The 25,187-nt window shown below is 45.5% G+C and overlaps 3 protein-coding genes and 1 non-coding gene across 4 annotated transcripts; all 4 read right to left on the bottom strand.

The window, feature by feature from the left end:
* Positions 1-8,375: 8,375 nt before the first annotated feature.
* Positions 8,376-12,268, bottom strand: LOC119285405 (transcription factor bHLH140-like). The gene is made up of 6 exons (XM_037564675.1): positions 12,067-12,268; positions 11,826-11,971; positions 10,465-11,420; positions 9,265-9,964; positions 9,010-9,180; positions 8,376-8,905 (listed from the first exon to the last, which is right to left on the bottom strand). The coding sequence occupies exons 1-6, from the start codon at positions 12,122-12,124 to the stop codon at positions 8,570-8,572; spliced, it is 2,367 nt and encodes a 788-aa protein (XP_037420572.1). The 5' UTR covers positions 12,125-12,268; the 3' UTR covers positions 8,376-8,569.
* A 68-nt stretch (positions 12,269-12,336) lies between these two features.
* Positions 12,337-12,408, bottom strand: TRNAH-GUG. Its single transcript has one exon. It is a non-coding gene; the product is annotated as a tRNA-His (tRNA).
* Positions 12,409-12,435: 27 nt separating this feature from the next.
* Positions 12,436-13,740, bottom strand: LOC119285407. The gene is made up of 2 exons (XM_037564676.1): positions 13,580-13,740; positions 12,436-13,243 (listed from the first exon to the last, which is right to left on the bottom strand). The coding sequence occupies exons 1-2, from the start codon at positions 13,697-13,699 to the stop codon at positions 12,584-12,586; spliced, it is 780 nt and encodes a 259-aa protein (XP_037420573.1). The 5' UTR covers positions 13,700-13,740; the 3' UTR covers positions 12,436-12,583.
* Positions 13,741-20,240: 6,500 nt separating this feature from the next.
* LOC119285404 (dnaJ protein ERDJ3A-like) lies at positions 20,241-24,181 on the bottom strand. Its single transcript, XM_037564674.1, has 7 exons — positions 23,906-24,181; positions 23,475-23,530; positions 23,299-23,372; positions 21,984-22,507; positions 21,557-21,898; positions 20,861-21,220; positions 20,241-20,736 (listed from the first exon to the last, which is right to left on the bottom strand). Exons 1-7 carry the CDS (start codon positions 23,996-23,998, stop codon positions 20,455-20,457), a joined length of 1,731 nt encoding a protein of 576 aa, XP_037420571.1. The 5' UTR covers positions 23,999-24,181; the 3' UTR covers positions 20,241-20,454.
* Between the last annotated feature and the right edge of the window lie 1,006 nt (positions 24,182-25,187).

The raw sequence follows: 25,187 nt of genomic DNA, 5'->3' as shown, positions 1-25,187 counted from the left end.
AATGATTATGTCGGTAATGAGAGTGATGTGGTGAACACGATTTGGTAAAGGTATCGATGAGAGGCCATGTAGGAGTACATGGTGGGTTGTTTCATTGAAGCCGACCTTAAGAACTGAGATCTGTATGCGTGATTTAAGATTCAGCTACTACCATGCATTGGGCCCTGAAATATGACCCCGCTCGACTTCTTATCCACCCTAGTCCTCTGTCCAGGAGTTGCAAGTAGTTTCTGGTGTTTGTAGCTTACTGGAGGCCGTGGACAGCGCTGACCCGCGGGATGGGCTGTGATGCGGTAGGTACGTGGCACGGTGTATCGAATACCCGTTAGGTATCTCGGGAACCCTGTACACATCGTTCGGGGCCGTATGGGAAACCTCGGCCGGACTCCCTGCGGATGGAACCTGGATAGGCGATAAACCTGGACTAGAGACTTAGGTGTTTAGGTAGGTCGTGGTCTACACCCACGTCGGCTTTTGCTTGAAGTCTGCCGAGCACATGTCGTGTGCAGACGCTAAGTGGTGGAAACATGTATGAAGAAGTACACCCCTGCAGGGTTAACATGATCTATTCGAATAGCCGCGTCCGTGGTAAATGACTACTTGGTTGCTTATACAGTTCATAGACAAGTGAATGGATACTACTAAAAATCTCAAGATAAGCGTGAGTGCCGAGGATGGCTCTTCTGTAGGATGACGGAGGTGGATCCTCGGTGGTGTATTGAAGTGGTGAGTAGTGGACTCGTGTGCGCAAAACCATTTCAAGTTGGAGTCTCGTAGGATAGTTTAGCCAAGAGTCAAAGCTGGCTTGCTGCAATAACTCCACCAACCCTTCTTGATAATGTGCATGTATGTAGGATCTGACGTAAGTCTTGCTGGGTACCTTTGTACTCATGTTGCTATAATTTACATTTTTACAGAAGGCGCTGCAACCCCTTCTGATGGGTTCTTCGTAGACGTTGACATCGACGAGTAGACTAAGGCCCAGGTGGTAATCCTGAGCTTGTGAAGGTCCACGTAGTATAGCTAGGCTTTCCAAGCCTCTTTTATTTTACTAGTTGTCTGTACTCAGACAAGTTACTTCCACTGCTGGTTTGTATGACTGTATGACTTGAATGTGGGTCGTGTGACCCGTACTTGTATGTATGTTATGTATGGCTCTCTGAGCCTTTAAATAAAGTACTTGTGTCATAGAGTCATGTTGTGATGCCTTGTTGTATTTGCACATATCGAGCATATTGTGTGTATGATTGAAATGCTTGGTATGTGTGGGATCTGACTATCTAGTTGTTTATCTTTAGTAGCCTCTCTTACCGGGAAATGTCTCCTAGTGTTTCCATTGAGCCATGGTAGCTTGCTACTGCTCCGGAACACTTAGGCTGGCCGGCATGTGTCCTTCTTCGTTCCCGTGTTTGTCCCTTCGGGGAAATGTCACGCATTGAGTACCGGAGCCCTGTTAGCCCGCTACAGCCCGGTTTACCGGAGTCCTGCTAGCCCAGTGCTACAGCCCGGACCCACTTGCTGATGACCGACACGTTTGATGCTGGGTCATGGATGCCTGTCCCTGTAAGTCTGTGCCACTTTGGGTTGACGACTAGTCATGTCAGCCCGGGCTCCTTATCATATGGATGCTAGCGACATCATCATATACGTGAGCCAAAAGGCGCAAACGGTCCCGGGCAAAGGTAAGGCGACACCTGTGGGAATACCGTGCGTGAGGCCGCAAAGTGATATGAGGTGTTACAGGCTAGATCGATGTGACATTGAGTCGGGGTCCTGACAAACGGCGCCAGAAAAAGGTCTTGATAACCCACAAGTATAGGGGATCGCAACAGTTTTCGAGGGTAAAGTATCCAACCCAAATTTATTGATTTGGCACAAGGGGAGCCAAAGAATATTCTCAAGTATTAGCAGTTGAGTTGTCAATTCAACCACACCTGAAAGACTTAATATCTATAGCAAAGTATTTAATAGCAAAGTAGTATAGAAGTAACGGTAATGGTGGCAAAAGTAACAGTAGCAGTTTTGTAGCAATCGTAACAGTGGCAACGGAAAAGTAACTGAGCAAAGATCAATATGTGAAAATCTCTAGGCAATGGATCAATGATGGATAATTATGTCGGATTTCATTCATCATGCAACGGTTATAACATAGGGTAACACAGAACTAGCTCCAATTCATCAATATAATGTAGGCATGTATTCCGAATATAGTCATATGTACTTATGGAAAAGAACTTGCATGACATCTTTTGTCCTACCCTCCCGTGGTAGCGGGGTCCTATTGGAAACTAAGGGATATTAAGGCCTCCTTTTAATAGAGTACCGTACCAAAGCATTAACACTTATAGTGAATACATTAACTCCTCAAACTACGGTCATCACCGGGAGTGGTCCTGACTATTGTCACTCTGGGGTTGCCGGATCATAACACGTAGTAGGTGACTATAACTTGCAATATCGGATCAAGAACACAAATATGTTCATGAAAACATAATAGGTTCAGATCTGAAATCATGGCACTCAGGCCCTAGTGACAAGCTTTAGGCATAGCAAAGTCATAGCAACATCAATCTTAGAACATAGTGGATACTAGAGATCAAACCCTAACGAAACTAACTCGATTACATGGTAAATCTCATCCAACCCATCACGGTCCAGCAAGCCTATGATGGAATTACTCACGCACGTCGGTGAGCATCATGAAATTGGTGATGGAGGATGGTTGATGATGACGACGGCGACGGATTCCCCTCTCTGGAGCCCCGAACGGACTCTAGATCTGCCCTCCCGAGGAAGAACAGGGCTTGGCGGCGGCTCTGTGTCATAAAACGCGATGAATCATTCTCTATGATTTTTCTCCCCGAAAGAGAATATATGGAGTTGGAGTTGAGGTTGGTGGAGGTCCAGGGGGCCCACAAGGTCGAATGGTGCGCCCCAGGGGGGTGGGCGTGCCCCCACCCATGTGGCCAATATCATGCAAATTAGAGTTCAAAACAAGGGAAAAAGAGTTCACTTGATTCTTTCGCCAATATTTTTTATTAATTCCAAAACTTATCTCCGTGAAGTTTTAGGTCATTCCGAGAACTTTTTATTCTGCACAAAAATAACACCATGTCAATTCTGCTGAAAACAGCGTCAGCCCGGGTTAGTTCCATTCAAATCATGCAAATTAGAGTTCAAATCAAGGGCAAAAGAGTTTGAAAAAGTAGATACGACGGAGACTTATCAGATACTACTAGAATGTTGTACAAGATTTACTTGTTAAATACTTCAGAGTTACTGTTTATCACAATATCACACTTAGAAAAAACACTAAAAATGCTTTACACCAAGTCTTTTGATCCAGTCTTTCTGTCCAGTGGAAGGCAGCTGAGCTGTGTCCATCCATTTTCTCACAGTTCTGGCTCCAATTCACCCTGTTTGGTGCTCCTGCAATGGCCCACGGGTCTTGTGATACGTCCATTTTGCATCATGTTTTTATGTTGATATTTATTGCATTATGGACTGTTATTTCACTTTATGATACAATTCTTATGCCTTTTCTCTCTTATTTTGCAACTTTCACATAAAGAGGGAGATTACTGGCAGCTGGAATTCTAGACTGAAAAAGGCTACACTGGAGGCACTTTTCTGAACATCTTCAAATGGGCTGAAAATTGACGAAGAAGTATTTTGGAATATATTTAAAAAATTAGCAAAAGAATTATCAGAAGGGAACCACCACGAGGCGACAAGCCTGGGGGGCACACCCCAACCCCAGGACGTGCGCCCTGAGCTTGTGGCGCCCCTAGCAGGCCTCCGGGGCCCATATTCTCCTATATAATGCCATTTGCCATAGAAAAAATCAGAAGTAGGGTTTTCGGGATGAAGCGTCGTCGTCTCGAGGCGGAACCTGGGCAGGAGCACTTTCTCTCTCTGGCAGAGAGATTCCACCAAAGAAACTTCCCTCCAGGAGGGGGAAATCGAAGTCATCGTCATCACCAACGATCCTCTCATCGCGGGAGGACCAATCTTCATCAACATATTCACTAGCACCATCTCATCTCACACTCTAGTTCATCTATTGTATTCAATCTTTATCTCAAAACCTCAGATTGGTACATGTGGGTTGCTAGTAGTGTTGATTACATCTTGTAGTTGATACTTGTTGGTTTATTTGGTGGAAGATCATATGTTTAGAACCTTAATGCTATTCAATACCCCTCTGATCTTGAGCATGAATATGTTTTGTGAGTAGTTACGTTTGTTCTTGAGGACATGGGAGAAATCTTGTCATAAGTAATCATGTGAATTTGGTATTCGTTCGATATATTGATGATATGTATGTTGTTGTTTCCCTTAGTGGTGTTATGTGAACATTGACTACATGATACCTCACCATCTTTGGGCCTAAGGGAAAGCATTGTGGAATAGTTATTAGATGATGGGTTGCTATAGTGACAGAATCTCAAACCCTAGTTTATGTGTTGTTCCGTAAGAGGCTGATTTGGATCCATATGTTTCATGCTATGGTTAGATTTATCTTAATTCTTCTTTCGTAGCTGCGAATGCTTGCGAGAGGGGTAATCATAAGTGGGAGGCTTTTTCAAGTAAGTACAACACCCAAGCACCGGTCCACCCACATATCAAATTATCAAAGTAACAAACGTGAATCAAACAAACATGATGAAAGTGACTAGATGAAATTCCTGTGTGTCCTCAAGAACGTTTGCTTACAATAAGAGACCATTTTGGCTTGTCCTTTGCTACAAAAAGGATTGGGCTACCTTGCTGCACCTTTTTTACCATTACTATTATTTGCCCGTTACAAATTGCCTTGCTATCAAACTATCTGTTACCGACAATTTCAGTGCCTACAGATAATACCTTGCTGAAAACTGCTTGTCATTTCCTTCTGCTCCTCGTTGGGTTCGACACTCTTACTTATCGAAAGGACTACGATTGATCCCCTATACTTGTGGGTCATCATTTTGCTTCAGCAAGTCTCCTTTGTGCTTCTCATTGAAATTCTGATAAATATGCCTAACACAAAACCTATGCTCAGCATCTGGCCAGACTTTTTGCATAGCATTGATCAAACCCTTTTTGCTTGTCACTCATAATTGTGAAAGGAGCAGTATTTGTGATGTTCGGATCATCTCTCAAAGTAGTGAGAAACCACTCCAAGAACTTGTGCACTCTACTTCTACCCAACCCATTGCAATGGAAAAAATGCAGTCATTGGGATCAATACCCACAACACTCAGCAATACTCCTTTAAACCTTGTTTTCATGTGACAACCATCAATGAAAATAATAGGCATGCACCCCTTGAGCCACCATCTTTTACATGCATCATAAGACCAATATAGAGTTTTCACACATTTCCTGTCCGGTGGAAAATATTTGTCTTTAACAAGCTTAGTTGACAGAAGAAATGTAGACCCAGGGTTGGTACTCTTTAATTCATGACCATAAATCCCAAAGCCTACTGAATTGCTATTCTTCATGACCATGGATCTCCTTAAGTGCCGATGTTCTTGCCCTAGCTAGCTTCCATCTGTTAGGGGTAACATTAAATTCCTTGGTGATGTTTCTTGAAAATGTACCAAGTGACATCTTCTGGTCATCTCTGAACTCATCTATGAAATACTTGTAGAGGAATTTTGCTTTCAGTGACTTTAACTTCCATTTCTTCTGGCATCTATGTTCTCCATAGTAAGTCTTGATGACAAATCCTCCTGTCCCGATGTCATTGCCAGCAAAAAGGTACCATGGGCAACCACTTTCACAAATCGCCTCAATCCTTCTCTTGTCATTCTTTATCTTCTTAATCTACACTCCGTTTCTAACTGAATATGTAGTCAGAGCATGTATTACCTCCACCACATCAGCAAATACCATCCCTACTTTAAATGTAGGGGAAATCATGTCCACCTTTGCATTGGAAGCTTTAAACTTGTACCTAAGTTCCTCTACTTGCTCAATTGATAGGTCTAGATCTTCATCCTCAAGCAAATAGTCAGGCTCCACATCTTCCTCATCTTGCTCAGCTTCTTCATCAACATCAAAGTCAATGGTGTCATCATAAAGGTCATCATCACCATCATTTATGTCATAGTCACTGTCACTATTACTAAAATCTGAATCTGAAACCACTATTCTTCAATAACTGTTTGTCCATCTTCACTTAGCATGTTGTGCTCTGCACCCTCAATCAGCAAACTCTGTGGTTCTGTTCCATTTGTAGGAATCTCTGACATGGGGATCTTCCCCAAAGACTGAAATTATGCTATGGGAAGATGATGCACTTGCTGCTGATGTTATCAAAGACAGGGGCAATGTGCACACCAAATCATACCTGAAGTTGCTGATAAAATTTGCATGGTCAACCATGAGTACAAGCATTTTATCCTCAGCACTAGCTCTGATCATATGTTGTAAATCCTCATCACCTCTAATTCCGATCAAATCGTCTGAGATTGGTTTATTAGGTTTGCGCCAGTAAATGATGTGCTCAATCACTGGATATCCCAACCAAAGCAAGTGTTGTTCAAGAAATGCATAGGAGAAAGTGCCAGAGTCAACATAATCTAGCACCTCAATAGAAGGGTTCCGTTACTCCAGCTTACTAATTGGGCCACAGAAAATTCCACCATGCTCAAGTTCCAGTGTAAAAAAAAGAGTATCTACCCTTTCTTCATTTGCTGCGTCACACATTGCATCCAAAAAATGAACGTTGTAATGGCTAAGCACTGCATAAATGAACTTCAAAGGTCCACAAAATTCAATAAAGTTCACTAACTGAAAATTTAGTTAACTGAATATTCGGTTAAATGAAAGTAATTCAATTGACAAAAGAACATTGAGTTAAATGCACAATTTCAGTTAACTAGTGGCATTAATGAACACTTCATCTTGAACTCAACCAATTTCAAAAGACTCCATTGTACCAACTTACCGTTGCATCAAATTCAGTAAACTACAATAACTGAAAGTTCAGTTAATTGAAATATTTAGTCAACTAAAGAAAATGGAGTTAAATGCACAATTTCAGTTACCTAGTGGGTTTACTGAACACTTCATATTAAATTCAACTAATTTGTAAAGACTCCACTGTAGGAAATTTTCACTGCATCAAATATTCAGTTAACTACTGTAAACTAAAAATATTCAGTTAACTACATTAAACTGGAAATATTCAGTTTACTAAAGATAAATAGAGCAGACTAAGTGCAGCAATTTTCTTCTGCATAAACATGACCATAAATGAAATACAACATTAGCACGACCATTCAATTAACTGAAATTGCACTGCAGATAGCATTAGCAAAACTAAACTAAACGGTTCATAAATTTAGCACAATTTGGACTCTGTCAAAAACATCTTCAAGACCAAAAAATGAGTTTCATTTAACCACACAAACAGATCCATGACTACAGGACAACTTACAACAGAACTTAACGCCAACTTAAAAGGCCATAAACCCTAGCTCTCATGCCAAACCCAAGCCTAAAATCGTCGGCCAAAACCCTAGCTCTATTGCGTCATACATGCCCCTACGCAAGAAACACCACTAGACGGCCTTGAATCGAGCTCGAATCGCACCGATTAGAGCTGCTGTGAATGGCGGAAACGGCGGGCGACGAGCGACAGAGCAAAGCAGAGGAGAGGGAGGAAAACAACTCACAGTAATCATGAGGGAAGACGCCGAATGGGCGGACGAGATGAGCGGATGCAGGCGCCTCCACACCGACGATGACACCCCCCGACGCTGGTGTCACCATCACCAATCGCCAGCCCGTGAACTCCTATCGCCCGACAGGACAGCACCTGTGTTCTCGAACAGACGCGAAGGGGATTTGAGACAGATTTAATTCAGGTGCCCCTGTAGCGCGGGTTAATTAGACAAACAACAGGGTGTGTGTTTTTTTGCAAAAGTGCCGGCAACGACCGGTCCAACCACCTGGTTGTCACTTGTCGTGCTGTGATAGGCCGGGGACTAAGTCATCACATCCAGTGCAAGTTGGGGTATGATGGAGTTGCATTTTACAAGTTTAAAACTAAATCATCACATTCCATGCAAATTGGGTCCCTGGGATGCTTTTAACTCATTATGGAACTATAAACCACTTCCGTACCGTACTGGTCCTGACTGAACTGTCTGGTTCTTTTGAATTGAACCTACATGAACATATGTTCCTACGTTCTTCGTGGCTTGCAGATTTCACCTTGTTTTCTTTTGAATTAGCACAACATTTATATACACGCTTCCTGGTACACAAATCGAATCTATTTGTGTAAACGGCTCCGACGCGCCACTATGTCATTCCATATTTCTTTCCCTTGCTGGCTATCCCTAACAATGGTAGTGAGTTTGGTCAACCCAAAGGTCTGAAGACATGGCTATATAGCAAACCATATCGAGTGCGAAATAGGACATGAACATTTACAAAAAGCTCAGCTGACTGTGGAATAAGTTTGCGCAAGTAACATTGCCATACAAAATAAACCTCGACGTGGCCCATCCTTCTAAAAGCACGAAATGTAAAATGTGCTTACAAGGATAGTGCTGCTAACTTCTACGCTCTAACTGCAGCCCGTACGCACCGTGGAAGCTGACAACAGCTTGTCTTTCTTCAGAAAATGGGAGGGGAAGGGGGACTTGCAGGCCGCGATGTGGGTTTTGAGCTTCGGAATATTCGGGTGGGCGCTCCTGCATCTGTGGCACCTTAGCTCCATTGCGAGAAGCCTCTCGTCAGGGCTGATAGTCACGGATCCATGCTGGTCAACCTCGTCCATGACATCGACAGAATCAAGGAAAAATGCACTGGTGAAGGAGTTCCAGTGCTTCTTGTTTTTCAAGCTGGGTGAGTTGAAATCCTGGCTTATGACATGGAGGTGCAACTGCCGCATGGACGGAACCTGCAGAAACCAAGACAGATAAGATCGCTCTTGCTCATGCCATCCATCACAAAGTTTAGAGACCAGTTGAGAATAAACAGTTAAACACTGGGTTATAGCAGTACCGAATGATATCCAAGCCTGAACGTCAGAGATGCGTCTTCCTCTAGGAACTTATGTGCCCACTTCAGCCCAGCTGAATGCAAACTCCTAAGCAGTGGTAAGTGCACTTTCTTGACATCTGCTAGAGAATCAAGACCATCTGTCCTAGATATCACCAACACATGCCTTTTGGCCTGCATATATAAACAGCTTAGCTGAGATGTCAAGAAGAGCACTAGGAATGAAGGGGGGAGGCAATATATTTAAGTTCAGAATACCTTGGGATAGAGGTCCTTCAGAACAACAAATTCATCAGATATCTCAAGGATAGAATCCGCGTTCTTATATTTTTCTGGGTGCATGGCAACCTCATAAAGGGACTGTGCCCAGGATCCCCAAGTCTTGTTGGTGACGGCACCATTCTTCTTGTTGTCTTCCTCTCTTGCTTGGTTCGGAGCATCAGATGAACCCATGGAGTTATCATGATAACTTAGTGTGTTGGTCCCTTTGCGCTCATGGTGTTGACTTGAAGTCAAAATAGATGGAAGCAACTTACACTTTTTGGTCCTTTGAGAATCATCGCTGCCCTCTCGCTTCGTTTTTGAATCATTAGGTGAAATCACTCCAGATGCTGACTTCCTTGATGAAGTTTCATCATTCTGCTTCCCTGGGTAGCTCCGGGCAATGGATGCAAAGTTCTCAAAAAGTGAATTATATGCCTCACGAAGAACCTTACACCCTTTGGTATAGTCACTCTTCAGACAATCTGGACGCATTGGGTTCATATTTGGTCCGAGCACATGTATGACATGGGTCACCCCTTCCTGTTGATGCAGAGGGGAAGTTGATGGAAGTGGAACAGCAATAGAGTTACCAGGTCTCAACGTGTCAGCACATTCCTTGGTTGCATGCTGTAAAGCTTCTCCAGCAGCATTAAATATAGCTGCATTAACCCCTCCACCTCCAGGTTTTAACCTCCTGCATGAAACAATTACAGATATTATCTCGAGGGCCATGATAGAGGGTCCTAACTATTTTTGCTTGCGATAGACAAAAACAAAAGGTCCAGTTTGACTCCCAACAAGGATCAGACTGAAGTGCATTCTAGGTCCAACATATACTTATAAATCAGAGTGAAGTGCATTCTAGGTCCCTGAACTACTTCACAGGTGTCACGTAGGTCCTCAAACTATGAAAATCATCGTCTAGGTCCTTAAAGTGTAATAAGTGTGTCATCCAGGTCCAAAATCAGTTCAACACTAAAGTAGTCCGAGGACCTATATTTTGCCTAGCATGACACACTTACTATACTTTGAGGACCTGGATGGCGATTTTCATACTTTGAGGACCTACGTGACACCCTTGAAACAGTTCAAGGACCTAACCGTGCACTTCACTCTATAAAAAATAACCTGAAGGTATATCTGCATTTGATAGAACCTGCACATCATAGGAATTTAAGTGACAAAAATAATTACCAGTTGGCAGCATTAGCAATGACGTTGCATTGAAGACCTCCTTTGGAGTGCAACTGAGTGATGTCTCCCACAAATGTGAAAAATCTGCTGGAGTCAAAGCTCTTCTTAGCAGCCTTGTCCTTGACTAATGACAATATTCTTGATTTTTGGCTCAAGTCAACAAGAACTAGTCTTACATTATCATGCTTCTGCACGAAATCAGTAGCTGCATCTACTATAACCTCAGATGCTTTCTCAAGATCAAACTGGAAGTCAGCAGTAGAAATCGATGGAAATGCCAGAGTGCACAAACTGGTGTCAGAAGAAACCTTTTCCTTACTTTGTTCTTCTTTTTCCTTCAGGTTATCCAACTTCTTTTCTACTTGCATTGAACAGGCGCCACCAGCTTCAAGGTTCTCCTGTTTCAACGTTGTATTTTGTTGCCCTGTCTTTCTTTCACTTGATGTAACCATAGTTCCACTGGACTTGTTGATGCTAGAAGTATCTGCCTTCTTGAGAAATTTCATTATACCAGTTTGTACAGGCCCTTTGCTCTTCTGACCAAATACTCCTGAAGCAAGACTATGTGAAGGCCCTAAAGCACTATACATGTCAACTGCCTTCTTAATGTCATCGTCATCCGTACAGAACGTGATCCGACTGAAACCTTCAGTCAGCAAGGGTGCCTGTTTGTTCTTTAGCATGCGGTTCACAACCATGGCAGCCATTCCGCCCTGCACATTTCCTTCGTGGCTAGTCCGGCTAACCGAGCGTGAGATGCAAACCTTCGCAGGAAGATCCAAGAAAACAGCATGCACATCCGCTTGTACGGTGCAGCCAAGCTTCACAAAATCAGAGCGCTGCTCTCGTTCCAAGTTGCATCGGTCAATGAGAACGCTCTTTCCCTCCTTCAAAGCGTCCGCTGCGGCCTTCAAACACTGTATTTTGGTTCCAGCTTTGCCCTTTCCAATTGTATCCTAGAACACAATAAAGACCCACACAGAATCCTGTCACAATTGCTTGAGTTTGGTTGACGACATGGTTATTAACATTCAAGCCAAGTAAAAATTGCACTGCCCAAATCACCCCAACTTATTCATGGAATAAGATTTCGGTGTTTTAACTTTGAGACATTATCCGGTGCCATTTTTGCAAGGCAAGTAAAATTATTAATACCATGAGACTGAAACTACAGTTTTCACACATGTGATCCAGTAACAAATTATTCAAAATATAAGCATTTTTAAAGCCGAATCAGATGAGCCCGCATTAGGCGTTACAGAATGCTTGTCTCGAGACATCAAATTCAGGGCGGAGACGGAAAGCAATGGCAGCAGCACAGCAAATTAGCACGTAGAGAGAATGGAGCGCGTGGGGCGCACCTGGCAGACGCGGGCCCATGGGCGGCCGGCGGCGGCCGCACCGGCCATGACGGCCTCGGCGAACGTGGACTTGCCGCTGCCCGGAGGGCCGATGAGAATCACCACCACCTGCTTTCCAGCGTCCTCCTTAATCTCCGCGGCCGCGCCTGCAATGGTTAGAGACAGCGGCGCGCTAGGGTTTTAGCGTCGATGGGTGGCACTGGTTCGACCGATTAGACGAGGAAAATAGGTCAATAATCACCTGGGGCTGCTCCGGAAGTCGATGGAGCGGCAGGGGAACCGCCTTCGCCGGGATCCATTCGCGCAGACACTCCAGAGGAGAGGAACCTGGGCCTCTCGCCGGCGGCTAATCGGCTATGGCGGAAGTGGGGTGAGGGCGTGAGGGCAGAGGGGATGGAAGGGGGGCGACGTGCAAACGGTGTGGGGTCTGGCTGTCAGTGCCTCCATAAGAGCTAATCAGAGCCGTTAATCGTTATGTGAAAAAAAAAATAGAAAAACAAAAACAGTGAGATGTGGCTGCTGGGATTCGAGCCCAGGTCTCCACGGCCACAACGTGGAATTCTCACCACTAAACTACAGCCACTTTGGTGTTCAACATAACACAGACGAGTTACTTAACACTATGGAACTTTTCTATAATACTCCAATAAAATCGTTGGTTTTAATTCGTACAATCACGGTGTATTTTCCTGTGCTCAAAATCTGCCTCATCATCATACCATAGACGGCATTATTGTTACAGAACCACGTAGAGAAAGCTAGTACTCGTTGAAATGTATGGCGCCGAGCTTCCAGACGAGGTACGTGGTCCCGAACATGACGGTGGTGATGATCCCGAAGGACGCTGCGACGATGAGCACGTCCGTGCCCACGGGCAGCGCCGCCAGCCAGTCGAACGTCCACCCGTCCTTGGGCATGCCGCGCTTGGTGTCGTCCAGCAGGTTGCTCGGCGCCTCCGGCAGCCCCGACCGCTTCCGCCCGCCCTTCTTGCCGCCGTCCGTCTCCCGCAGCGCGTCCAGCACCCGGCTCCCGAACTCCGGCTTGGACGACGACGACGACGAGCCCTTCTTGTCCGCCGGCGACGCCCCGGCCCCCGACTCCGCGTACTTGCCCAGCACGCGCGCCGCGCGCAGCCGCTCCCGCGCCGTCAGCGGCACCCGCTTCGGCGGCTCGCCCGGCTGCGGCTGCTGGCCGTTGCCGGACGCCACCGGGTTCACGCCGGCGCTGATGGTCGCATTTTCCTCCTGTGCCTCCGCCGGCGCCGCCCGATCGTTGTCCGTGGTCGCGCAGGGTCTTGCGTGCTTGAGCTCATTCTGAGGCCTCTGCGGAGCTGCAGCGGTTCCTATCTTGTGGAAAGCATGCCTGGAGCAGAAGGCGAGCTGGGTGTAGGACGGGGAAGATCTGGAGATGCCTCCTAGCTGTTGTGCATACACATCCGGTTGCGCCAAGAACCGAAGATTCAGTTAGCAAATTATCTCATTTCGCCAACAAATTTTGCTGTGATTCTAGATAACTAGATAGTCCAACAACTAGCTGGGAACTTGTCAAGATAACTCATGCCTAAATTGGATGATAGCGTTAGCATTCAAGATATGAACTGAACTGAGCAGCAGAATTTCAATCTCCTCGTGCACTAAACTCGTTACAACAAAAGGCATGGCCGGCATATCTTCCGTTATAATTCAAACGACGACACGATTCCTAGCAACTCGAGGAGGGGAAGGAAGAAGATGAAGAGGGGTGGGGGAGCTTACTTTGGCAGTGGCAACCTTGGAGGGAGAGGAACTGAGGCTGGTGGCAGCCATCTTCTTCTCACCCGCTCGGCCACTGCATTTTGTGCTATAGGCCAGAAGAGATAGAATTTGTGAGGCCATCCCGTAGGGGGACGACTGCTTACATCAGACAGCTTGTTGGGCCGGGCCGATTTGTTGGTGCTAACGGTACGCTGTTTTCTAGTAGAGGAAAGTATCGTTTTCCCCCTCAAATCCTGTCTGATGGACCGATTTCCCCCCAAAGTCTAAAACCGGATCAATCAGCCCCTAAACTCTTCAAAACCGGATCAATTCTCCCCCATGGTGGTTTTGCACCAGATTTAGGTGGTTTTGACTAGTCTCCTTGCTGACTGGACATTGCTGACTTGGCAGATTTCAGGTGTTTTCATCGATTGGGGGAGCCGGTCGACCAATCAGCCCCCAATTCAGGTGATTTTGGTCCAACCTCCCTGTGCCGCAACGGTGTCAAGCACGCCCAACCTTGCCGCGACGGCGTCAAGCACGCCGGCGGCGTCCGCCGACGCCGCCATGGCGTCCGCCCTGCAGCCGGCCTCCACGCCGCCCGATGGTGAGTCAACCGCCCCCCTTTCTTTCCCGTCGAAGTCATCTACTGCATGATCTTAGTTTAGGAGAAATCAGAGCTGCGCTTAGAAGTCATCTACTGCACCCAATTTTGCTGCCATGGCAGGCAGATGGTGGAGGTGTAGGGTAGATCATAGGAAGATTGTTTTTATGGGTAGGTCCTGAGCTATGTAATGAGGTAAAGATTGTTTTTTTGGGCAGGTCTTGTCGATGAGGCAGCAGATGAAGAAGAAATAAGTTATGTGTCACTACATTATTTTGGCAAATTTGAGACAGTGGATGGATTGCTTGTATACAACGGAGGTCTGATGATTACTTTTCCGTTCAATAGGAAAAGCCTAAAGTTTGAGCTTTTGTTGTCTTATGCTGAGGACATGTATCATGTAGAAAGAGGACATTGTAGGGGGGATTATAGTTACAAGATGCACTGGCTTGTTCCAGGGAAAAAACTGAGTGAGGGTTTGCAATTTATTTTTGATGATTCAAGTGTGGAGAAGATTGGGAATGCAACACCTATTGGGTCATGTGCAGAGATCTATGTGGAGGAAGTGCAGTTGTGTGAAGAAGCAGTAAAGCAGTTGCAAAACAGAGTAGATGATGTGCCTGTGGTAGATGATGTGCCTGTGGTAGTTTCAGAAACATATTCCAAGCATAAAGGTAGCAGATTTGCATTGGTAAATGTGGATGATGTGGAGACAAACATGGTCGATGAGATGTTTTTATCAAATGTAGCAGCTTCAGCAGAACACAGAGCAGAGCCAGAAGTTGTTGTAGGTGTGAAAAGGACAGCTGCTGAGGAAGAAAATTTGAGGATAATAAGTGAGGCTAATGACTTTCTTATTACATTTGAGAGTCCAGTGAAGATTAAGAAAAGTAGAGCAAGTAGAGTTGCAGTTAAAAGAAGAAAAGTACCTCTTGCAGCTCCAGTTTCAGCAACTACATCTTCAGGTGCAGCTCAAGGTGCATGTGCTCCTCCTCCAACTCCAGGTGTAGCCCAAGGTGCATCTTATTCATGTCCAGGTGCATCTTCTTCAGCTCCAGTAGGAAATAAAGCAAAATCTGCAAAGACCAAAGCAGTAGCAGGTACACCACAGAGAGGAACAATGCCACAATTTACTCAAGGACAGAACCCAGCAGCTACTTCTGAATTTGAGTATAGATCTACAGATCATGTTGAAAATGGAACAAGTGCTAATGAAGTATTACATGAAAATGTAAAAGAAGGAGAAGAAGGTGATGATGAAAGTGACATTGACTACCAGCCTTTGTCAGAGCACAGTTCTGCTAAAGAATCAGAGGCAGAGAAATTAAGGAAAATAGCAAGGGAAATTAGGAGGCAGAAGAGAGCAAAGAAATTAGGGGATGCTGTGGGGCCTGTCATTAAAGATAATAATGTGATTGAAGGATTGTCTGGTGATGAGAAGCTGGATGGCATAGAAGATGATGTTGTGTCATCAGATGATGACTGCTCTTTTGATGAGGAAAGTGATGGTGAGGGGGCCACACAGCTAGTGAGAAGGAAAAGTGAATGGAGAAAATATGACAGCAAATCAGAAATTCCTACATTTGAGATAGGAATGGTTTTTAGAGGAAGACATCAGATGAAGAAAGCTCTAATAAAATATGGCATTAAGAAACATGTGCAATTTGCTTTCACAAAGGATGAAAATCATAAAGTAGGTGCAAAGTGTACTTGGCCTGGCTGCAACTGGATGATCTATGCTTCTAAAACTACTAGAAATAAGTGGCTACAGGTGTCTACCTTTGTAGATGAGCATCATTGCATTCCAAGAAGAGATAACAAACTGGTCACATCAACTGTTATTGCTACAAAATATGGCAGGCTTATAAGAGCAAATCCAAATTGGAAGTTAGAAGATTTGAGGAAAACTGTACTTGAGGACTTATTTGCTGATGTGACAGTTGCACAGTTGCAGTGAAGTTGGACCATAATGAAAAGGATGGGTCATATGTATTTCAAAGGTTTTACATGTGTTTTGATGCCTTGAAGAAAGGTTTCTTGGCAGGTTGTAGAAAAGTTATTGGCCTTGATGGTTGTTTTTTCAAAGGTGCTTGCTATGGACAGATGTTGTATGCTATAGGAAGAGATGCAAATAACCAGATGTATCCTATTGCTTGGGCTGTTGTGGAGAAAGAAAATTATGAGTCATGGTTCTGGTTTCTTGCCAAGATAAACCAGGACTTGAAAATAAGCAATCAAGGAGATGGATATGTATTTATGTCAGATCAACAAAAGGGACTTATAGGGGCAATGGAGGACATTTTTCCTAAAGCTGAGCATAGAATGTGTGCAAGACACATATATGCTAATTGGAAGAAAAAACACCCAGACCATGATCTTCAGAAAAGGTTTTGGAGATGTGCAAAATCACCAAACAAAGTGATTTTCAACTACAACAGGGCCAGGCTAGCACAATTTACTATTGAGGGTGCAAAAGATATGATGAACACTGATCCAGTACATTGGAGTAGGGCCTACATGAAGCTGGGGTCTAATTGTGATTCAGTTGATAACAACATGTGTGAATACATCCTGTTAGCTAGGTACCTTGCTATTGTCTCAATGCTTGAGTGGATCAGGTGCAAAATTATGGTGAGGGTACAAGAAAATAGAGGGAAGTCAGTTAACTGGAAAGGAACTATATGTCCCAACATTTTCAAAAAACTGAAGCAAAACATAAGGAGATCAGGTTTCTGCCATGTGATGTGGAATGGGAAAGATGGATTTGAAGTGCAAGAGCACGAGAAATTCAAATTTACTGTTAACTTGCAGCTCTGGACTTGCTCGTGTAGATATTGGCAGCTGTCAGGTTTACCCTGCTGCCATGCCATTAGTGCTATCTATAAAACAGGACAGAAAATTGATGATTATATTGCTCCTTGCTACTCCATAGAAGTGTACAACAAGATATATGATTATTGCTTACAACCTTTGGAGGGAGAGGAGAGTTGGCCTATTTCAACAAATCCAAAGCCACAACCACCTGGTCACATTAGCTTGCCTGGAAGGCCTAAAACAGAAAGAAGGAGAGAGGAAGGAGAAAAACCTAAGGGTACTAAGATAAGCAAAGTAGGTGGCAAGATCACTTGTAGTTCTTGCAAAAGGCAAGGACATAATAGATCAAGCTGTAAGAACAATGATGGAGCTAAACATCATGGAAATGCTCATTTGGTCAGAGAAGCTGCAAAACAAAAGAAGCAAGACAAAGAGGCTTTTGATGCTCTTCAGACACAGAAAGCTGTGCTTGAAAAGCAGGTTAAGATGACACTTGTTAGTACTAATGAAAAATTGGTTGCTTTTTGTTTCTACTAATGAAAACTTGGTTGCTTTTTTGTTTATACTAATAAAAAACTTGTTTGCAGGCTGCTGATATAAAAGGCAAGGCAATGGCTGTGCAACCTAGGCCAAAGAAGTTGGAAGTTAGAAGAAAACCAGGAACCCTAAGGATCAATGAACCTACATCTCAACAAAGCTCACAGCCAAGCTCTCAACAGAGCTCACAACCAAGCTCTCAACCTAGAGTTCCACAACATTGTGTGTTCAACCTTGCTGCATACAAGGAGGCACTAAATGCTAAGAAAGGGCCATCCATTTGATTACAAATTTTGTGATACTGTGCTAAATTTGTGCCACACTTGTCCTAAATTTCTGCTTCTGTCAATTTGAGGCACAATTTCTGCTACTATAATTTTTTGGATTAAAACAAAGAGGACAACAGAGTTGAAAACATTTATGCTTGAACATCTTCAGTACATTTGATCACTGCATTTGTTCAGTACTTAACTAGAAACTCTGACAGTGCATACATAACTGCATTTGTCCAGTACCTAACATACAAACTTAACATAGAAACTTAACTGCATTTCTCAGTGCATAATGAACTAGACACTGAACTAGAAACTTAACTTCTCTATCTTCACTTCTGCATGTCCTTCATCTTCTTGATGCGGTCGGAGTGGCGAATGCCGACGCGGATGTAAGTCTCCGCCTCGATTGGCATGCTCCTGTCGCCGAGCTGCGGGATCACCGGCGCCACCACGTACATGTCGTCGTCGGCAGGCGCCACCTCCCCCTCGCTGTCGTCCTCCACATCCACCACCACCTGCTCCTTCTTGCTGTCCTCCACATCCTGCTCCTGCTCGCTGTCCTCCAACACATCTTCACTGCACTCTCCGTCGCTGTCAGAGTGCACAATAACCTGCTTCACTGCAGCTGGTACAGCGACCACGACGCCGACGAGACCTTCAACTGGAGGTGGAGGGGGGCGACGGCGGGAGCGGTACTCGTACCACCTGGCACGCTGACGCGGATCTGGTGACTTCTCCGCCTCATTCATAGCCCAAAGGAAAACAGAGATAGCTGGAATGGGACGGCCGTCGGGGAACATTGTCTTCTTCTCATCATCAGTTGCCACAACGATGAGGCCCCTAGCGTGGTCCACGCACATCTGCAAGCTCGGAAATCTGTTGCAGATCTCCTCCACATCGGCCCTTTTCTCTGAATCCCCCTTGCAGAACCTGCTCACAGTTTCCTCCCACCGATCTTGAGCACGGCGAACATCTCTTGCAGTCTTCTTCTTGGGCGCCATCGCCGGCGTCGAGAAGCGATGGGAGTGGGTGGGCGAGAGGCGAAGGGAGTGGATGAGAATGGGGAACGGCGAGTGGATGAGAGTGGGTGGGCTAGTGCTGTCTGGGCGAGCGTGGCCTTAAATGGGTGGCTGTCAAAGCGGTGGGTTCAGTTAACTTCAGACAACGCTTCAGAAAAATTCAGACAACCAAAAGTTCAGTTAACTTCAGACACAAGTTCAGACTTTTGAAATTTTAAACTCAAGTACATTTGTTCACTCGAGCTTACATAGGTGGTTCACTAAGATACTACATCACATCTTCAAAGCCATGATAACAGCAGACACAATGCAGAAAAAGATGGCAAATTTGTACATCTTTTTGCTTCTCTGAAATTCCTTGGCAAGAACATCCATTTGTTGAGCATGTTGCGCTTTCAAATCCAGCACATAAACATCAGCATCACCAATGCTGCACTTGGCATCCATGAGAGCATGCTCCAGCTGTGATTTCTCGGTTTTGAGCTTCCTAACCTCTGTCTTTAGCCGATTCACAACATCTCGCAGGTCACCTAGTAGCGTACTGACAAACTAATCCAGGGGATCATGATGCCACTTGAAGTACCCACAGTCATATCCCTATTCAAAAAATTGTGCAATTTTGTCAAAAGAATCACGCAAAGACTTGCTGCTCAACGAAACAACAAACAGAAACGGCGGGCACAGATCCTTGACTTTGCAGTGGCTGCAGTTTTGCTTACCAGAGATTGGCTGCAGTTGTAGTATCGACGACCGGGGTTGGCAATGCTCCACGAAATCCACCTCGGAGCCTTGACTTTGCAGTGGCACACCTTCTCAGGCGAGTACGCCATCGGTGGCTCCCGATATGGCACCGGCGACTGCCCTGAGAGGGCCATGGACCGCGGCGACCGATGACTGCTTGACGAGCTAGCAGACGCCATGGACTGCGGCGAGCGAGGGGACGACGAGGGGACGGCGATGGGGCGGCGAGGGGGCGGCGAGGGGACGGCGAGGGGGCGGCGATGGGGCGGCGAGGGGACGACGATGGGGCGGCGAGGGGACGGCGATGGGACGGCGAGGGGGCGACAGAGTGCTTCGCGGCGAGGGAGCGGCTTGCAATTATAAATTGGGGAAAGTTGCATCTGCCAAGTCAGCAATGTCCAGTCAGCAAGGAGACTAGTCAAAACCACCTAAATCTGGTGCAAAACCACCATGGGGGAGAATTGATCCGGTTTTGGAGAGTTTAGGGGCTGATTGATCCGGTTTTAGACTTTGGGAGGAAATTGATCCATCAGAGAGGATTTCGGGGGGAAAACGATACTTTCCTCTTTCTAGTACTAGTATTGTAGCGAACACGCGGTCCGTACTTATGGCCACAGGATGTTCTACTAAACAAAGCCAGAGAATTTCAAAAAAAAAAAAAACAGAGAAATTTCCCTCAACAAGAAAAGCCAGAGAAATATGTACATGTATGCAAGGTAACATGTCAGTATGTATTCCCGTATCCCAGTCCACAAATCTGAGTCGACAGTTTTACATTTTACTCTCTTGATTGATTCAACTATGTACAGGCCCTCCCAGATCACACACACTACATCCCCTAAAGACTAAATTACTTGCAACCATTTCGAGAAAACAATGCTTGCGAGTTGCAACCCTAGCCTTCTTCTACCTAAGAACTGGCTTCTGTCCGGTTGCTGACAACTGCACGTCTCCATTCAGGACGGAAACCACAAACCTTTCAGCTTCTTCCATTGACACCTCACCCTTATACACAGCGAACCTCCCCCGTCGAGGCTTGTACGCGAGCAGGAGCTTATCGGACGACTTGTATCCGGACTTGTCGAACGAGGACAGGAACGCAGATTGTTTGTTGCCGTCCAACAAGGCGTAGGTGATTGCGTTTCCAGAGCTGTAGCTCTGCCCCCTGATCAGAGTCTTCTGAGATATCTGGATGCAGAAAACACGAGGCGACAAGACATGCCTTAGAAGCTAGATAATGTGGCTAGGCAGGAAGAACAAACAGTTTGATGCTTCCACATGTCGACAAATTGGCTTTAAGGGGGAAACAAACCTCAGACAGGATGCTCTCCAGCTTTTCCTTGGCTTTGTTGGACTTGAAAACACCAATGATGCATACTGGAGCCTTCTCTCCACAGGTTTCCTCGAAATTGGAGGCGCTGAGGAGAGGGATTTTGTTTTCCTTCGGTTCACTTGCCTTGGCATGTTTCTTAGCTTGTTCCGATGCTAGCTTCTTGTTCTTCTTCTCAAAACTTTCTAGCAGGGTCTTCAATTCTTTGATGCCAGATCGGAGATCTTTCACTGAAATACCATCCTTCAGAAGTTGCACCTCACCGTTAACTGTTCGACCAACGAGCGCTGGAACGTTCTTCACGCCAAGGCGTTTGAGCAGTGGAAAGGAAACATCCTTAACCTTAACAAGGAAAACAAAAGGTTTATAGTATATTAATGCTCCTGGTCCTTAATATTTAAGTAATTGTTAGCTGACATGGCTAATCTAGAAAATGTTACTGTAAGATCAAAGATACAACACAGCTATCACTAGCCTCTTTAGGTGCAAGAAATATCTGTGATGCCTCAATGTAGAAGTAAATTAATCCCTATAACCATTGCTTAAAAAAAAAGACTATCTATAACGCACGATGCCAGTACAGTATGTACCAAGCCTACACACGAAAAGCGGATGACCAGCGCCAGTGCTGACCTAATTTTCTCAAACAAAGCAGTGATGACAAGGTACAATTCTTACCTCTGCATCATAGAATGTCAAACGACTGTGGAACATCCCACTGACTGCTCGCCACATCGTTGGTGTGTCCTTCTTTGTTGACAGCAAAAGCACTTCAGGAAGGTTTGGGAAGGCATTGGAAGGGAAATTGAATTGGTTAATGTCGACCCGTCTGGAGAATCTCGGCAGGTGTTCTTGACAGAATGTCTTCAGGCTCTTAGCATCACTATCTCCAGAGTACTCATGCAAAGACCCTTTCTCTGCAGTGCTGTACGAATAAATGAAGAGACGAGCCGATTTACCTACTGAAACCCCGTTTTTCTTGCAAAGGGCCTTTTCAATATCACAATTTACCTTGCCAGCCTGCATCAACAGAATCACTGTATAAACTTTTCTTGCTCTATGTTAACTGTGAAGGACCAGCATTACATAAATTTAATCAGCTTACCCTCACTGCACCATCCAATGAACGAGCCACATCCTCCAGAACACTTTCAAGCACAAATTGACCTTTTGCTTGTTGTGTATAGAATAGCAGAAGCCAAGTTATTCCTTGGTCAGCTATTTCTTTGTTGAATGTTTGCATCGTAACCTCCTGAATAGTGACAGGGTTTTTATGCTGACTGGAAGTTCTGGCACTGGGTTTACCAGAACCAGCAAACCCACCATGCTGGTTACCACCCATTGATCCACCAGAAAACATGTTTGAGAAAACATCACCAAGATCAAAGCCAAACGGATTTCCCCCGCCAGCCCCAGGGTTGCCACCAAACGAGAAGGAGAATGTTTTTGAATTTCCCTGACCACCCATTGTCTGCCATCCATCACCCGATGAGAAATAGGTAGTCCTGGGGCCACCACCAGTGAAGTCATGGCTCCCAAAATTTCCAGCACCCATACCTGGGTTACCCTTCTCATCACCGTAGAGATCATAGTTTTTCCTCTTCTCTTCATCTGACAAAATCTCATGTGCTGCAAACGTGACACCAATGCACATTAGAAAAATCAGAGTTACAGTAAAGGACGCGCTCATAGTTCGATTATCGCATCTTCTTAACCACGGAAAGAAAAACAACTCACTAACAGGAGTTACAGAATCCTTGGTGGACTGATAAATCAATTGCAAAGAGAAACAAAGGTAAAATAAATACAGACAAGAACATGAGTAGGTACAAAATTTCGTACACCCTGAAAAGCTCAAGAGGCAACATGCATCGCTGTCTACACCATCTCCTGGAGATCTGGCTTGTAGACTCCCAGGATGATGGAGTTGGAGTCTGTTGGCTTTGTGGGTTATCGGTAGTTTTGCCGATATAGCCCCTTATGATCTTTTGGGGTTGATAGGTGTATCTCATCTTGCTCCTTTAGGTCATGCGGCATCGTTTTCTATTTCAGTTTAACTCTACTAGTAGCTGTAACTAAGAGAATGTGGTTTCTCTTAATAGAAATAGGAGAGGGAGCTCTCTTTATCAAAAAAAAAAAAAACATGCATCACTCAAAGTGTGCCTGGAGATAACTGAAATAAGGCTGCCACAGGTAAGACCTAACACATTTCAAACCCAAGAAAAATCAACGCAGGGTCTTTAACCAACATGAAAATATGGAAAAGGAAGAATCGAAATTGTATATTTGGTGGAAGCTTGATTGGTGTCAATGAACTATCTCTTCAAATAAACAGTCAGTATGTCCAAAATGCCAAATGAACCGAGGCATTAATATTTAATACCAGTACTTTTTGTTACAGACATAGTTGGGCGTCTTACCATTATTTATCTCTTCAAATTTCTGCTGTGCACCCTTCTCTTTATTCTTGTCAGGATGATATTTTAGTGAAAGCCTGTGGACAACAGAAAATAGAAATAAAAATTGGATGCTAAGCTATGACGGTTAAAACAAAATCACAATATGTTTTCCTAAAATCGAAAAACTGAAAACATACTTGTGAAAAGCTTTCTTAATATCCCTTTGACTGGCATTCTTGTCAACCCCAAGAACCTGCAACCAGAAAAACAAGGGATGATGTTAAGATATACCAATAGTGTGTTAACAACGCCTTCTTAACACCTTGATGTTCAGAGGGGATGTCAGAGTTCACAAGCATCTGGACGCCTATTAAGTGCAAAACTTCTCAAATGGAAGCACACTTTTATCACTTTCAGTCCCTCTACCTTTGGTAACGGCAACTGATTAACAAATTAAGGTTCGCCATGGCACACTATCGGGTTTTAGCCTCTGAATTGCTCTAGAAAAGCACTCATACACATCGCTACAGCTCATGGTGCGTTTAGTTCACGCTGAATTTATCAACAGCCCGGAATCACATTAGCCATACAGCCCCAAATCACGCGAAAATTTTACGCAATCACTCACCTTGTAGGGATCCAAGGTTTTGGCCGCGACATGCAGGGCGATCGAACTGAGGACGAGAGAGGCGACGAGGAGAGATCGGATTGGGATCCCCATCGCGCACTGCTTCGATTCGGGTTTCGCTTCTCGGCGCTGAGCTTTCTGGGCTAGGATTATCGGTCAGGCTCGCTTCTTTAGGGATTCCTCGGGTTGAATTTTAGTTCGATTTGGAGGGAAGCGGGGGAGGAAAGAGAGTTGTAGCCATCGGGGAGTGCCGCCGATTATGGAGAAGTGGGGGTCGAGAACTCGAGATGTTTCGCGACCGAGTGCACGTGGCGCGCGGAGGCGTCCTCCAGCGAATTCGACCAATGGGGTGACAGCTTTCGATCCCGTCTGCGTGGCGACCCCAATGTTAGATCGAACCAAGTGCCACGTAGGATGGGGAGCATCTTACACTTTTTAAAGATATACTCCCTCCATAAATTAATATAAGAGCGTTCACTACTTCACTTATCTAAACACTCTCATGCATTGGCATGAGGGGGGATCCGCAACGCCTAACACTCTGTCGACAATGTCTGTTGCATCGACCGCCTCTGCCTCAATGAGATCGACTTCTCCGCCGTGCGGCTCGTCATCCGCCTGGAGCATGAGGACGACGTCTCCTATGCCTTCCTCGTCCGCAACTTCGACGACGACCTCCCCACGAAGGTGACCATCCGCCGCATCCGCTTTGGGTCCATCGAGGAGGATGGTTCCTCCGTCTCCTCCTTCCACTTTGAGGGGAACGGGGGCGCCTCCCCTCCCCGTTCGCCGTCGGGGCCTCGCTCCACCGGCATGGACGACACCGACACAATCAGCCTGTGTGGCTTCGACTCCCTCTCCATCGGGCCACGCCAAGACGCACCTCCTCCCCTTGACGACCTCCCCGGTGCATGACAGAGCGCGGCCATGGCCGCCTTTTGCCGTGACCTTGCTCTACGCATGTCCAGGCTGCTCTCCGAGCCTTTCCCCCCTCGCTGGTGCGCCATCTTTTCGCCGGCGACTCCCCTACTTCAGGAGGAGGGGGACTCCTCCACCACCAACCCTTCCTCGGACGACGACGTTCCCATGCTTCTGCCCTCCCCGGTGATGCTACGTACCCTCCGAGCTTGCCGATGATGACCACGAGCACGCCGCCCTCAAGCGCCGTGGCAGGTGCAAGAGGGTGGTGTACACGGACCACACCGGCCGCCGGAGCTCCCGCCTCGCCGGAAAGGAACCGGCGAACTACGTCAAGATGATCGACAGGGCCAAGGCTATCAAG

The sequence above is a fragment of the Triticum dicoccoides genome, chromosome 4A (genome assembly GCF_002162155.2).
Source record: "Triticum dicoccoides isolate Atlit2015 ecotype Zavitan chromosome 4A, WEW_v2.0, whole genome shotgun sequence".
NCBI classification, from domain to species: Eukaryota; Viridiplantae; Streptophyta; class Magnoliopsida; order Poales; family Poaceae; genus Triticum; species Triticum dicoccoides.
The sequence above is the reverse complement of the archived record's forward strand: the minus strand, read 5'-3'. Positions and strand labels throughout refer to the sequence as shown.

What these genes read in the sequence shown, in the direction of transcription:
- LOC119285405 (XM_037564675.1), bottom strand. Translation starts at nt 12,124, where the DNA reads ATGGATCCCGGCGAAGGCGGTTCCCCTGCCGCTCCATCGACTTCCGGA. An exon ending in GACTTCCGGAGCAGCCCCAG is followed by an intron (nt 11,972 to 12,066) that starts GTGATTATTGAC and finishes TAACCATTGCAG; the next exon opens with GCGCGGCCGCGGAGATTAAG. An exon ending in ATTGCTAATGCTGCCAACTG is followed by an intron (nt 9,965 to 10,464) that starts GTAATTATTTTT and finishes TGTTTCATGCAG; the next exon opens with GAGGTTAAAACCTGGAGGTG.
- LOC119285407 (XM_037564676.1), bottom strand. Translation starts at nt 13,699, where the DNA reads ATGGCCTCACAAATTCTATCTCTTCTGGCCTATAGCACAAAATGCAGT. An exon ending in CCAAGGTTGCCACTGCCAAA is followed by an intron (nt 13,244 to 13,579) that starts GTAAGCTCCCCC and finishes TATGCACAACAG; the next exon opens with CTAGGAGGCATCTCCAGATC.
- LOC119285404 (XM_037564674.1), bottom strand. Translation starts at nt 23,998, where the DNA reads ATGGGGATCCCAATCCGATCTCTCCTCGTCGCCTCTCTCGTCCTCAGT. An exon ending in ATTAAGAAAGCTTTTCACAA is followed by an intron (nt 23,373 to 23,474) that starts GTATGTTTTCAG and finishes TGTTGTCCACAG; the next exon opens with GCTTTCACTAAAATATCATC. An exon ending in ATTTGAAGAGATAAATAATG is followed by an intron (nt 22,508 to 23,298) that starts GTAAGACGCCCA and finishes TCACGTTTGCAG; the next exon opens with CACATGAGATTTTGTCAGAT.